Source organism: Antrostomus carolinensis, unplaced genomic scaffold (assembly GCF_000700745.2).
Source record: "Antrostomus carolinensis isolate BGI_N321 unplaced genomic scaffold, ASM70074v2 scaffold19885, whole genome shotgun sequence".
Lineage (NCBI taxonomy): Eukaryota > Metazoa > Chordata > Aves > Caprimulgiformes > Caprimulgidae > Antrostomus > Antrostomus carolinensis.
Window position 1 is genome coordinate 2,726 of NW_010317300.1, and position 15,836 is coordinate 18,561.

General features: G+C 38.4%; 1 protein-coding gene across 1 annotated transcript in view; it reads left to right on the forward strand.

Moving 5' to 3' along the window:
• MYZAP (myocardial zonula adherens protein) overlaps nt 1–15,836 on the forward strand; it is a gene marked incomplete at its 5' end in the record, with an annotated part of 33,754 nt that overhangs the window by 2,659 nt on the left and 15,259 nt on the right. The window contains 3 exons of the mRNA XM_029085097.1: nt 2,347–2,436; nt 11,265–11,420; nt 13,899–13,991. Coding sequence (XP_028940930.1) covers nt 2,347–2,436; nt 11,265–11,420; nt 13,899–13,991 — 339 coding nt within the window. The remainder of the gene's footprint in view (nt 1–2,346; nt 2,437–11,264; nt 11,421–13,898; nt 13,992–15,836) is intronic.

Genomic DNA, 15,836 nt, shown 5'->3' on the forward strand with positions numbered 1-15,836 from the left:
AAAAAGCGATGCCTGCTGTTTTTCCCTTCCAGTCTCTATAGTGTTCTTGAATTTCAACAGACTGGTCTGTAGTTCTGTCCTTAAGTAGAGTGCATCATCTGTGGCCCAGGAGGAGCAGGAGTGAATGGTTACTTGATATGTTTATTGCTGTTTCCCCAGGGATGCTGAGGAAGTCCCGTTTTTATAAACAATAGCAAGAGCACGGCCTGTATAAGTTTGTCCTAGCGAGGAAGTGGGTGGTACTTTGCCACTGCTGTACAAGCCTCACTGGGCACAACTTCAAGGCTGGAATCCTTGTATGATTGCCAATGCCACCCTCTGTTTGGCATTTGCATGCCACAGGCTGCAAGGTAAAGCATTAAAACTTTATTTTGTGTCAGAAATACTGCCAAAAATATGACACTGCTTTGAGGTGTTTTAAAAGTAAGGAGCTAGCATGGAAATGAGAAGATGGGGAGGAAACAAAAGTAGTTCAGGGGGTAATAGAGAAAGCAATGTGAAAAGGGCAAGAAAACCAGTTTAAATGATAACAACTCTTTGATTGTACAGTTGGCTTTAGTCTCAACAAATTACTGTTACTCATTTATATCTCCAACCTAGTTGTTACGATTTTACTGCCATCTCTACTGGGCTTCTGTGATTTCCTTCATAGCAACCCTGTAACATGTAAATTGCTATAACGTGACAGGCAGTCATGATTCACTAACTGGTATACAGGTACAGGGATAATTACTTATTTACAGTCACTGCACTGTGAATCTCTATGTATGTTGGCTATAATTAGTCCCATACTAACAGGCAAGTTATTTGCTAGCTTCAGAGAATCATACACAACTCCATTTTTCCTAACTTTGAGTTACCAGTCATTATCTGTTTCCATTTATTTGAGATATTTTTCATATTTTCTCCTAACAATCCTTTCACTCCTTTTAGTCCAGTTTTCCTTCATTTGAAATCACTGTAAGAAAAAGTTGCCACCGTCTGTCACTTCCTGCACAGCACAGCACAAATTCAGTTCTATTTCCTACTTACAGGTCTGGTCTTTCTTTGTTTGCCTATATGGAGGAATGCCAGACTCTGTTTCCCTTTTTCTTGTAAACAGGCATGTTTTAAGAGGAAAGAGCCTTGCTAAGCCTGTGGGAAGAAAGAGCAAGGGGAAATGGAAGTTAAATAGGTGAAAAAGGAGGTATTAATTACCTTATGAATCAATGAGCTCCAAAGTTGAGGAGTTTATTATTAATATATCTTGATAACTGATTTGTAAGCAGGAAGAACCTCCAGCTTCTGCAGTATGTGGGGAGAATCTGGTGTTCTCAGAACAAACAGCAGTCAGTCAGTGTCAAAAGCCCATGTGCAAAGATTCATAATTTTAAAATGCATTTCATTGTTTCAGAATTCTTTAGCAAATATGAAAGCATAACCTGCTTTTATATTAAGTTTTGGGGGTTTTATGTCACTTTCTCTGTGGCTTCTTGTTCTAGATTTGCTAGCGTACAGCTGAGTAATGAATTAACGGTCAGGAGCCCAGTGCATGAAAAGTAGCCTCCACACACGTGTTTAAAGAATGGGTTATATTTTACCTTGACCTTGTTGTAGATGACTTTTTTCTTCTTATTCTTCTTTTTAATAAAGATAGAGTTCACATATTTTAAAGGAACTTTTATCTGTATCTCAGGTCACTGTTCCTTGTTGGTAGGAGGCCTTGCAGACCTGAAAGACCAGATTGAGAGAGGAAGATGAAAGGCAATACAAAGTAGCATTTTTAATACAGTTGACAGCATACCAGTAGTCTAAACACTATTGATTTGTTGTGTAAACAGATTTGAAGAAAGACTGGAACAAAAATATTATGTATCAGATTTCAATAATCTTCCTCTTCACATTCAGTGGAATTGCAGTACTGAGGTATCCTTGGATCAAGTACTTGGATATATACTGAACAGAAAAGAGGCATTCACTGCAGAATACACTTTTGTGTTTCTAAATAATCCCTTTTGAAGATAAAAACTATGCCAAATCTACAAACAAAACTGAGAAACTAGAAAATGATGTTCATTGTTCTGTTATCTCAGCTCTCAATGTCATTTAGGAGTACATAAGAACATGGTGTTGATTGAAATGGATTTTTGCTATTTCAGATATGTGATTATGAGGATGCCCTTGAATTATTTCGTGCTAGCTAAAAGCTCCTCTAACCTTTAAAAAATAATCTTTTGTCAGCTATGCGGCAGAAGGTAGAAAATAGTAAATTAAAACTTGAATGTTAGTACAGTTCACTCTGTAAAGCAAGTTATTGAAAGAATTTTTTGTAACACATCTAAAAGCAAACCTTTGTTTTTCTTTCAGATGAATGTCTGTAGGTTACGCTTAACAGTACCACCTGATGAAGGCTCACAGCCTGAACAGGGAGTAAAGGAACCTGAAAGAAAGAAAAACGTAAGTTTTAAGAATCGAAGTTAAATTCTGTATAAACAAGGAGTAAATATTGCCATCCACAGAAGGTGGTATTAGTTGTTTTGGGAGTTCAGAAAAGCCCAGTCATCTTGGAAGATGTTGAAAGTGAGCAGGTCAGCTGTGAGCTTTGAGCCTGAGCCTTGGAGTTGATGATAGCAAAACTGCCTGTAAAATAGGACAGTAGTAGAGGAACAGCACAGAGGTTGTAGGTGATTTGTGACTGAGGCACCTTTAAGTTATATAGTTATATATTAAAGAGTAGAAAACTGCTATCAGGAGCAGGGTCGTGCCTTAAACAGGATCTTGATCCTCACCTGAAGGGGATTTTCTGTTTCATGTAGGCTTAGCAACGTGCAAGATTTGAGCCTTAATGCGTATGGGAGCTGGCTTGCCTGGGACTCAGAAGTTTTGCTGTGTCAGCTAATCTTAGTAATGGGCGATGTACTAATAAGAAATGCAAAATAAAGAATTCAAGATTGTTCTGAAGAGAAAGGGATTTGAAGGTCATGTACATAGAAAGTTCAGAAGGGAAATTTTTTTGTAGAAGCAAGTAGTGTGCACACAAAGAATCTTACAGCTGCTTTGATGCAGAACTTGTTCTTTAAGAGCTGTTTCAGAGCAATCGATGCTGTTTAATTTGTCTTAAGGATGGAGACTAAAAAGGGAAGCTGGACAGGCTCCACAGCTTGACCACATTTACACTTTGATAAACCAAAATCAAACAAGAAGTTGGCTGAGTTTACCAGACCAGCGTCTGAATAGTATAATATGACTATAGGAAGCAAAACAACAATGGGATTTATTTGAAATAATTTCTTAGTGGTACTCAAAAGCAAAGTAGCTGTAAAATGAATCATAAAGACAAACATTTTAGAGCAAGAAAAATAAATGCAAAATAAAATGGTCAAGATGATAGAGATTCCGCATCAGGTATTTCTTGTCTGCATCAGGTATTTCTTGTGCTGGAATCTTGTATACACTCAGCTTTTCATACCCTGCTCTGGCAGGGTAATAGGAGCTTGAGGTTCTATAGATGTTACTTACAGAATGGATTAAAGAGACCTTAATGCAAACTAAATTTGGGCCACCGTTAAATAGTAACAATTAATTTTGTACAGAGGTTTTTATTTGAAGCACGTAGAGGAGCTCCCCCACCACTTTGTCAGTCTCTAACACTTTGTATCTGATTGCAGAAACCCTCAGACTGGTCTAAGCACGTGGGCCCATTGCCCTAAGAGTAATGTAAGTTTGTTTTTGAGGAGGATAGATACTGACTCATGGCTTACTCACTTTACTGTGCTGACTAGTGTAATAATAAGAAAGAAGTCTGAATGATTAGGGCTTGGACAGTTTGTAGTGATTTTCTTCTGTGATCACTTTTTTTTTTCTGTGGGACTTTGTATTTAATGAGAGTCGTATTTCCCCCATAATACAAGTAAAGGCAAGTGGGTTTTATATCAGAGAATGTTAAGGAGAGAATATGAAAGGTAATAGAGACATTCTTGGTCTTATCTTACATTCTAGTGTATTTACAAATGTTAGATAATCCTCACACAGTCTTATAAGAAATGTTCCCCCTTCTTTGAAACAGGGATAACAGAAATTAGGGAACTGCTCAGTTTTCTGCCTCGCACTTTACGATTTAAGGTAAAAAAATACAGGTTCACCCAGAATCAAATTTAGTAGCATGTCTCTTGTTGGAATCTTAGAGTTCTGTGCTGTCTTTAAATGCTGAGTATTAAGAAAATGTTGTTGGTATTTAAAATATATTAGTGTGACTTACAGAAATGAATTGCAGGGGTAATCTGTGGGATTGTACAGTTTTTGCTGGAGCGCTCAGGCAGTCTAAGCCTGGCTGCCAACGCTCTCCTGTTTGGGCAGGACAGGTGCTGGAGAAAGACACTCTTCCCTGCCTCTGTCTGCTGCTGGTGAGGAGCAGAGACCTGGCTGTGTCAAAGAGAATGCCAGAAAACTATAAATATACCATGGTGTGACATTTGGTTGTAATCTCCCCTTTCAAGTCTTTCATTAGAGGGAGGTGATTTTGAGCTGCCCTAATGTGACATAGTGATGGCTTACTGACTATTTGTTCCTTTTCTGTATCTTTCTGGGGCTTAGTACCATTAAGAGATATTTCAGTTGCAAAATCAGCTCGTGAACTCACAGAAGCTCTTGCTAGTGCTGATCCTCCCAATGACTTGTTTTGGAGCTTGCTGTCAGATAAAAACTGATTCTTTACTGGTGATGTTAGTAACCTGTTAACTCAGCCTTTTTCATTGTAGTCCAAGTTTAGTAGAAAATGTACACTGTATTTCATGAAATCTGTATCAGTGCATTAAGTTTCTAGATTGACTTTTTTGTTGCTATACATCCATGAAATAAAAATGAACCATAAAACAAAGTGATGAAGCTGGGCAGTTTTGTTGCAACAAAATGGCTGCAGGCATTGCTGTACTAGGATGGCCTCTCCCCGTCTTTTGTGAAAGGCTGCCAGATGGTACTCAGTTAGAAGTTGATCTCAAAAACTGAAGGGAGAGTGAGCGTGTGCTCCAGTGTGTCAGGTTGGAGTTTATATTTATATTTAGGCCATGATACCTTGAAAGAAGCATATGAGAACTGAAGTCACAAGTAGAGGCTGGTTGGTTGCTTTGTTTGCTTTTTACAGGCTAAAAGCCTTCTGCTAAATATCTCTCAATTGTTAGCACTTCAGGTAGAGAGAATCTGAAACTGTCCTGATTTTGTTCCATTACTTCAGTTAACAGTAGACAATGGATGACAGTAGTGTGAGGCTGTTTACTTCACCATGAAGTACAAAGGAATACTGTGCTCATCAGATTGTATGCAAAATCTGCATGTCCTGAAGCTTGCCTTGTCTTGCATAATAAAGGGCTACCAGACAATTATATTGTCCCTGTTTGGGATTGGTCTTATTTTTATCCTTCAGTCCCTTCACTGTCATGGCTAAATTTGGAAGTGTCATTGGAAGCTGCAGCTAGGCATGTAAGGGCAGAATACTGAGATAAGTATAGACAGAATTTTTTCTTTTCCATTTGAACACATGGACAAGAGAATGAAAATGAGATAACACTCTGGAAGTTTGTGTCACTTCCCTATCTTTATGGCTTTCAACCGAGTTTGAGCAGTGTTTAGTCTTAAGCTCTTACTGGTACTTTGGCTGTATATATCCTCAAACTCTTTAATTTTCTTATGTTTTTAGACCATCACAACCAAGAGGCGTAAGTAACTTTTTTTGCTTTCTAAGCAGGAATACAGAAGCATAGCAGATTTCACCCCAGTAAAAAGTAGGCTGTAAAGAAGCCATAAGGGGAATTTGCTCCTGTATGTGATGGAGAGAATCAAGCAGAAACTTGTGTTAGGTCTGCATCAAAGAATATGAGTGCAATGCACATGGGGCTGTTGTGCATGTTGAATCTAGGACAGTGCCTATTTTCTCTGCTGGTCTGCTGACCAGCCCACTCCCATCAGCATAGCAGAAGTTGTGTCATAACAAACGTGGTTCACCTACTACAGGTGGCTGATGTTGCTGTTTCTCAGCCTCTCTACCACTGGTTCCCTGATTTTTTTAAGTGTGTGCTAATAAAGTGACACCTTTATTAAAAACAGCACTACATGAAAAGCACGGAAAGAATTCCACTGACTTCTGTGGTTACTGCTGTATTTGTTGTTTCTTATTTTCTTCGTGTATAAACATTGGTGTTATGGGTACGGATTTAATTGATTAGGTATGACTTTGTAAAATGCTTGTTCCTTTTATTTTTTTGAGATAGGCACCTAAATTCTACATTTCAAGGAGCTTAAAAGTTGGAATGTGTTAAACAATGCTTGTTTTTTAGCATCATGAATTTAAGAACACTCATGTATGTCTTGGCATATTTTAATACTATTTATATATGAAACATCCCTAAATGTAACATGAGTTTCGTGGGCTGTAAAGGAATATGAGAAAAGATAAAAACATCGCTACCTTTTGTCAGAGCACAGTAACCTTCCTTGGTGAGCTCAATATTATAAATGTGTAATTTTACTGAACAGAAAATACATAACCTGAGTAACAATGTGAATGTTTATTTTCCTTGTAGAACTAGTGAACAAGCAAAAGATAACTGGGTATTTCAGAAACATCTGGAATGTGGCAGTTGAGGAAAAGATAAAGCCTTGCTAAACTGACACAGTTCTGGTTAAAAGTAGAGTTTTCAGATGGTGCAGGTAAACAGAAGGTCATGATTTAGCAAACTTTAAAGGCCATATGAGTACTAACCCAGAAATGTGCTAATCCCTACATTAGATGTCCTTTTTTTCCTTGAAATAAGATGCCTCTTCTGTGCTTCTGCTTCCAGTTTGGGGCAGGAGAAAGTAAAAAGTGTGGAGGCATCTGACTTTCATTTCAAGAACTGATGGAGATAGCTTAGGAGGCAGATAACCCCTCAGTGTTATTTGCATAATGCCAATAAAACCATGGGAAATACCAAAACCAGCTAACAACTCGTATTCAGGGTTTGTTGTTATCATGTCTGTGCTTCACTTATTTCGTGCTACTTGTGGTACTTCCTTGGACAGAGACATAAACAGGATGCATGGCAATTATCAAGATTTTGCAACCTTGGGGTGTAGGCTTCTGTTTTAAATATTTATTAAGTAAACACAGTTTGCATTTCTTCAGTATGTGCTGTGTGATCACACCAAGTGCATGCAACATGACTGTTGCTGCAACATAAACAAAGCATGTTCCTGGAACCTGCTATAGAGTTCATGTGCATCAACATGATGTGTACTTGCTGTTACCTTGGACTGTCATATAACTGACTATAGGTACAAAGAGATATTTACAAATTGCTTAAGCTAAGTCTGCCTTTTCAGATCAGCACCTCACATTAGAAGGGATTTTGAGCGCAATTTAGGGCAACAACTGCGCTTGTTCCAGTGCAGCAAGTGCATAGGCAGGTGGGAAGAGAGAACTTCCCTGTACTCTGGAGCTGGCTGGTATTTTGATCTTAAACAGCAATGATTAATCTAATCTAATGAAACCTTCCATCTTCAAGCACTTTTCTGGTTAGCTTTACAGTATTTCCTCATTCCTAAATACTTGTTATCATCACTGAGGTGCCGCACTGCAGATCAGAGTGGAGACAGGTAAGGACCCTCTCAGAAAAATATCTGAGTTCTCAGAGTGGACATGGATGGGACATAGAGGAAAACAATGAAAAGTATTTGACTTAAAAAACATTGTGTAGTCCTTGGGGATGTGGAAAATCTAGGATTTGTGGAAAAGGAAACATGAGAGAGAGGACGTGACAGAGGAAGGAGAGAAAACAAGTCAGAAAAGGAAAAACTGATAAAAAAAGGGTAGGTGGAAGGAACTTAAAGAGAGGAGACAAAATGGATATGCATACTTAGTGATGCAGTTCTGTGGAGCAGTTTGAGAACTGAGCCATTCAGCGAGGCCTCCTTTAGAAGCAAAGTTGTATTAAAAACATAGTCAACAAGCAAAGCAACCCATCCACCTCTCAACTGTACATTTAGCATAGCTTTCCGATTGTAACCCTTCCTCTAAGAGGAAACCGCATCACGTTAGCCCTTTTTTGTCAGGGCCTGTGCTCAACCCTGAAACAAGTGGTCATTGAGTGGAAATTAAGAGTTACCAACCAGAGAAATGAGGGGGTTGAAGGTAAGCATAGCTGGAATAGAACAGCAAGCGAAAAACTAATGAAATACAAGAACAGTTATTTGTGTAGTTGTTGATTCACACAGCTTTAAATCAAGCAAGAACTGTACTGAAATTTTAACAGGTGCTTGCCTAGGGGTTGTGATATGAAGGAGGAATAAAGAGGGGGTAAAAGCAATATCCTGTATTTTAAGTAGCCCATAGTATAACTGGAACACTCTAGAGATGATGGAAATTCTTTTAATCTTCTGAAACAGAAGTGACAAAGGCATCTTGGGAGGCTTGTGCAAATACAGACGACAGGCAAGTTTAGCATTTTTGCAAGAAACTGTAACCCATCTGGCTTTGTGCATTCTTAATCCTGCATGTAGTGCCCATTATTATGTAAATTTAAGTTGGTTTGTCTGTGAAATATGTAAGTGCCATGGATGATTCTCCAGCTGCAAACCCAGTGGTCTGAATTTGTAGGTCTTTGTTAGAGGGGGGGGGAAAAAATGCTTCAAAGCATTCCTTAGGAATGTGTTTATAATATTCTAAAAATAAGGAACTTGGTAATACTTTTCATGGAGAACTCTGCAAAAAGCACTTTAAACAATTCTGCTAATGTTTTGGAGACACAAAGGATCTTGGTAATTGCTTGTATTTGGCTGTTCACATCATAAAAAATTAATGATTATGGGTAATGAGTATGGATTTATGAACTCAGCATCTGGTGCCTTAGTAACCTCTAAACAATCAAAGTGGTTATTCATTTGGTTATCAGGAAGATGGAAACTTGTATGTAATCCCTTTATCCAGATGCAGGGGAGGAGCTGCAGTGAAGCTATCAAAGGAACTGTACAACCCTGGAAGCAAACAAACACAAAAAATTTTGAGTAATGTCGCCTTCTAGCTTCTGTGCTTTTCCTCTACTCTCAAAAAATCAGATGTGGGGTTTTTGTTTGTGTGCATCCAAACAGCAAACCTAAAACCCCAATAATACCTAATTATGAAACTTCTGATTATGAGGATATGAAACTTTGCATATAATGTTTTCAAAGTGCAAAATGGCATCATGTAGAGGTAGGTCTGGTTACCCAATGTTTTTCCATACGTGGTTTTAAGGCTTTCTTTTTAAATGATTCCTTATAGCTTTGTTGTTCTTTACCTGTAACTTTCTTTATCAAATGTCTGCTCTGTGATTGTTCCCCTCCCAGCCCTGCACACACACCCAGAGCTTCAGCAGAATGGTTAAACTATTAATGATCTGGTAAAGGAAAATGTGTAGGTTTTACAATGTTGAGAAAATCTGTCGGCGCCATGCGGGAGGGACACAATATAAAACAAATGTCCATCTTTACCTCTTCTTCTTAACGCAAGTAGATTTTCCTGCTAATTTTTCCTTTACCCAAAGACATATTTATTCTTACCTTGCCACCATAGTTGTGTTTGGTTGCTGAAAACTGAAAGTGCTACTGCTTTAGACTGCAAGTGCCATCATCACCGTCTGTCATGGTAAGGACTGGAGACTCTCTAGGATGCAGCTGCAGGTGGATATAAGATGCTGAGTTTAATCTCTCTCAACCTCTCTTTGGTGTCAAAGAGAGCATTTACACACTGCTTAGATTCTTAATTTAGTAAAGAATCTCAAAAGTTTGTCAGTTTTCAAACAATGTTATTACTGAACAACAAAACAAAACCAACCATGTTCTAAGGTCAATATAGCAAATATTCTCAAATTTGCACATATCCTGGTGTATCTAGTGTGAGAAAGAAAGTTCAGTAAAACTACCTATAAACTGATTTGTCCTCAGTACTGGCCTTTCAAAGACAACATGCAAAGCTAAGCAGTAACAGCTGTGTTTCCAAGATTGTGTCTTTCTCACTTTATATTTAGAAATAATCACTAATTTTAAGTTCCTAGTTTGCAAATATTCAGAGTTAGGTAAGAATATTTTTTTCCCTTATTTTATAAAAGCCATAATATATATGTCTTCATCTAAGCTTGTTGTTTAAATTCTTTGTAATCAAGAAAAGAAATTCTGGAGACTGACTCATTTTAGATTATTGCTACAGAGGGATGTTTCTCAGGGTCGATTAGAAGGGAGGCAAGGTGAGTAGTCAGGTCAGGTGGTTACATCTGACCTTGCAGATATTTATTGATATGCTGCGGGAGATGATTCCTACTGTTTGCACGAATATTTTTCTTCCTAAGTGTTTTGATGAGATGAATAAGAGGAGTCTGTTGCAAAGAGTGCCTTAAAGTAAGACATATACTTGCTACAAGTTCATTTTACAAATTTCTGCAGATCATTAAAATAACAAATGTAGGCATTTTAAAACAGCCTTTCTTTTTACCTGTCAAGACCTGATTTTGAAGTTTTGTCTTCCTCTAACAGGTAATAACACTGGAACACCCACATGAGTGCTGTTTCATAGCTTTGCTTTGGCTCTTACAGTGTCAGTTCTACAACTTCTATAAGAGAAATACAGCCCTGAAATGAATGTTTGGTTGCTCTGGAGGTCCTCAGTTAGCTTTAAATGCAAACTGAAATTCTACTTTGTTATCTCCAAGATAAGCAGATATTTTCTGAGCTCTATGTAAGGAACCTTGCCTAAAATGTTTTAATTTCAGTTTCTTCTGAGAACTTTCTAAAATCTTTGATTGAACTTGTGAATTTTTATATTTCCCACAGCACTGATTTTGGAGGGTGAGGAGCAATTCTGTGGTTGCAAGAGCTAAATGGAACTGTGAGAGCTGACAATGCTCTGGAAGAATGCAGAAAAGTAGCATTTGTTGTGAACGAAAATAAGCCAGGATAACTTTTTCTCTCATAAGCCTTTACCTGGCCATGCACAAATCCAATCTGTTGTCTCTAGCTTTACCTGTATCTTTTCCATTAAAGCTAATGGAAATTAGACATCTCTATCAGTTATAAACTGGTTATTGATCTTCCCAGAAACATAAAGGTTGACAGTTCGGCCCCAAAACATGTGGGATCTAGTGTTCTTGGGTACTGTTGTGCTTTCACTATAGTTGGCTGTCTCAGCTCTATGTTACTGTTTTTTTGTTTGTTTGTTTTTTTAATTCTAGTACTGTTTTTTTTTTTTAAAAAAAACCCCTTTTTATTTATTTACTCCTAAGGAGCTCTACCATGTACCAAATGGCATGTCTCCAGGGAAGCTCTCTCATGGGATGGTGTATGGCGTCGTGCACCGAACTGACAACAACCATAAGAGAGAAATGGTGGTTTATGGCTGGTCAGCTGATCAGCTGAAAGAGGAGATGAATTACATTAAAGAAGTGAGTTAAGCTTTCAGCTTCAAAATTTGTCAAGTATACTTCCTGTATATTCAGGTAGAGCTGTGACTGTGTATGGGATGACTGATGTGTGGCCCAACACCTGAATTTGAATTGGGAACCTAACTCTGAAGCTAAAGGCCTGCCTTGTTAGTATTTGAGTTGGGGAAAAAGGATGCTGTATACCTGGGAACTGTGTGGTCCAGACTCGAGATCTCTGTACCAAGTGATGCTTCCTGACTGGGCTACAGCTGGGCAAGCAAACTGCCAGACAGATCTTGGGGTTCCTGTCCTGAAGCCTTCATAATTTAAAATGTGATACTGAAGAAACTATGTAAGGAGACACCTGAAAGGATAAACTCTATCCTTTCTTCCTCTGCTTCCCCTGTCCCAAAACCCCCCAGTTTTAAAAAGGCTCCTGAATTAGGTGACACACTAAAATCACTTGGGTGATTTTTGGGGCAGGCTTAAAATAGTCAGCCTAATAAGGATGACTTTGTACTACTTTCTCTGTGCATGCTCATTTATCATAATTGGCAGAAGCTCTCCTGAAAGAAAAAAAATGCGTTTCTGGTACTGATGATTTCTGTGCTTGAAACTCAGCATCTCCTTCCTTGTCAATCTTTGGCACTACCCCCTAATTAGCCCAGAGCAAATAATTTGACCTTCTGTTTCCATCCACCTTCACCACCCAGGAAACTGTTGGTCAATGGTTATCGTGTTACACTGATTCAAGTGCAAAATGAGTTGATGTAAAAGGGAGGAACACTAAGTCAAGCCAGCAGTGTAAGAGACTGTAATTTCGTGTGCTCTTAACATCTGCCTGGTCTCTAGCTATCAGCACTTGTTTCTCTCCTGTATTACTCACAGTATTCACTGCTCTCAAGTTCCTGCACTGGCAGTTAGGGTATGTTGCTACTGGAGTGCAGGCGAGGCATGTGAGCAGCCTCCACTGCTGAATTCCTGTCTGGATACTTTGCCTACCCTGCTGTGTTGGTGTCTGGGGATGGGTGAACTGGCACACGGCAGGTCCAGCTCCCTGGGCTGCGCTGTTCCTTGTACTTGGCACAGATTGCTTGGACTGGGACCATCTCCCTGCCCTTTTCTGTTCACAGCCAGCTTGTGGCATGGAGGGACATGTCAGACCAGGTGAACAGCATGTCTTGCATGTGTGTTCAGGGTACCGAACCTTTCAGGAAAAAAAGGGAAGGGACATACTGGCTCTTGGTCTCCCATCTTCTGGAAGCTGTATTCAGCTATGATAAATTTGAACTTTGATCTGCCAGATAAGTTTTGTCTTTAAAAGTGCAATCTTAAAAAGAGTCCTCAGCTTGTGCCACGTGTGTGCTGGCTTAAATAGACTGAAAATGATGGGCCACGTCAGAACTGCTGACATTTTCCTCTGTAACTGAGTCAAATTTGCACCTTGCAAAAGGGTGTGTGTGTGCACATGCGTATGTGTGGGTAGGACAGGGCGAGGGGTGCTTTCCTGAGGTGAAGTGCAGGAGTCATCTTCCCTCTGTGTTTCTCATCCTAATGGGAGCACATAGTTTGGGGTAGGCTTGTGCCTACTCCTTGCATAGATTTGGTGGCCAATGCCCCTCGTTCTGGGAGGGAGTAGGTGTACTGCAAAGGTGCTAGAAACATCCCCTCTTGTATAAAGCCCTACTAATGTTTTCCCCTTGCTCCTTCCCCAAGCCTATACAGAGGTGAGGTGAGCTCACTGCCCTAGATTATCTGCAGTCAGTCTGTGTTTGAGATGGGGGGGAAGGAGTCTGAATTGCGTAGCTGGAAGATTGACTGTGGGCAAACATTTAACTAGTGTTTACAATGTGTGCTCTTGAGAAGATTGGTTCTGTGCATGAATGTAATGGCATGTAAACCCAAGCTGGCTTCCAGCATGCTTTTTTTTTTTTTTTAAAGGTAAAGTATAATTTACATCTATAGCTCTTAAATAAAATCCAATTGAGTACTCTGTTCTTCAGATTTTATATTGCACTGGTAAATTTATTCTAATATATTGTTTAGCTAGATACAAGCCTAAAAGCCTGAAATTAAAGGCTTTATCTTTAAAGGAAACTCAGGGAAAACTAGTTTAAAAAGTATGAAGGTGTATTAGATCCATGTGTGGATGTGTTTTTTCAGAAAGAAAACATTATATGCTCAAATTAATTTTAGTAATCAGGTTAGAATGAGTTACAGATAATTCAATTGAAATTAATTATTTAAATTATTAATTTGCAAGTGTTTAAGTGTGTACAGAGAAGTTTAGAAGTACTCAGACATGTTTCTTCATATCATCCCTTTGTAGACGAGTCTTGAGACTTAAGTTTTTGTTTTATTCTTAAAAGTACATTGCTGCTGATGAAAAGGTAGATTAATAATGTAAATTACTGAATGTAACAATGAAGGACAGAAAAATGATCATATCCTAGTATAAACAGTAAGTTTGATAAAGGCATTTGATTTTTCTGACACCAGGTGAGAGCAACTCTGGAAAAAGTACGAAAGAAAATGTATGGTGAATATGATGAAATGAAACGAAAAATACAGCAGCTTACAAATGAACTGAAAGTAAGTATACATTCATTTATAGGGAACACATGAAGAATAACTGTCCCAGTGTTATCTAGAAACTTTTTTTTTTCTTCAGCAGAATATAAATTAATTTCTCAAACCACTCAAGTTCATTGTTTTATGTGACTTCTATACATCTATTTATTTATTTATTTTTCCTTCCAGACAGGCAAAGTAGGACAGGGATGTTTTTGCATATGGAATTACTAATTGCCTGCTTTTTGGAAATAAAGGGATGATCTTGACAGCATTGTCTGTGCGTATTGGTAATTAGTGGAGATGTTTGTACTAGTAAGCTGCCAGGTGAATTGAATAAATAACTGACAAGAAGTAATGTGCAACTTAGTTGCTGTCATTTCAACAGACTTTACTCTGTTTTACTGCCTGTATTGTTTAAACACTGTAGTAAAAGAAACAGCAATATTCTTTAGTATTAAAGTGCATGACAGGTCTAAAACTTACTTACTTTTGGTTCTCAATTGAACCTTTCAATGGTTATTCGATGACCTCTTTTTTTTTTTTTTTTTCTGACACGCTGCTTTAGCAATAAAGCTGTTGCAGTCCATGGAAGTATCCTTCACATTAAACTGCTGAGTAATTTGGTCCAAAAAATCTACCTGAAAACTTGCTGTGGATTTTATATTCAACATTGGTTTTCACAGCCCTGGTTCAGATGAAGCTTTGGCAATCAAACATATTCTGACTTGAAGGGACTGGGACCCTGACTTGTGCCTTTCTGCCATCCTCGTTTGGAAATTTCCTCGTTTGTCAGTTCCCTGCATGCTGTATTATGTATAAAGATCAGAACTTGCTGTTAAACTGGTACTTTTATTCTGTGGCAACTAGTCTTAAAAAAAAAAATCTCCCTGACCTCAGAGGAGGAGGGAGAGGAAACTGAATTTCTGTAAACAGTGTTAAATGATGCCAAGAAGGTGAGTCCTCCACCCAGTATGCTTGTAGGCAAATGCTGATGCAGGTACAGTTTTGTCATCTTTGCAGCTGATACTGAATAGTAGTGATGATATTCTGAAATTCCAGATCTTGTGTCAGACCCATAGAAATCCTGCATGAGTCTGAACATCTCTCTTAATTAAGGGTTTCTGACCAGCTCTGACAGAATCTCTATTTCTGAAGCAAATTAGCAGTTTATGAAGCGTTCCTGACATAAATGGCACACTACGAGATATCCTCCCCCCTTTTTTAAATACTTTAGAGTGCCTCAAAGAAAGCACAAGTGTTGTTCTACCTAATAATATATGCTTTTTTTGGTCGGTTGGTTGGTTTTTTGGTTTTGGTTTTACATGACTGCAATCTTTCATGCTATTTAGGGATCCTGTTTAAAATCCTTCATATACTCTTTGCTTCAGCTTTGAATTACTGTTCTTTTTTCCCATCAATTTCCAGGACTACTTTTTCTTCATAAAGTTTGTTAGAAATTTGTACTTCTGATATCCTGCCCTGGGCAGTATGCTTCTTCACACAAGTTTTTATCTTGTAACTTTCTTAATCCATCCAAAGCATTTCTGCTGTTGTTTGTTTGTTTGTTTGTTTGTTTTTACATGAGCACACCTTTATATAGAGTTAACAGTAACTACTTGGCTTCTGCTCCCTATGCTGACCTAATCTGTGTATGACTTGGTTACTAAATACTAATCATTCTCCATATCAGTCTCTAGTGTTCTTATGTTTTTATCAAGAAACAAATCTGGTCCATCTAAGAGTGTAAGTTGGGCTGGCCTCTGTTAGTAACATTTTTTTTTTCTTTATTATTGGGTAGTTCATAATCATTAACACTGTTTGGATTTTGGTTCCTTCTTAAATTATGTCATTTTGTGCCTTCCC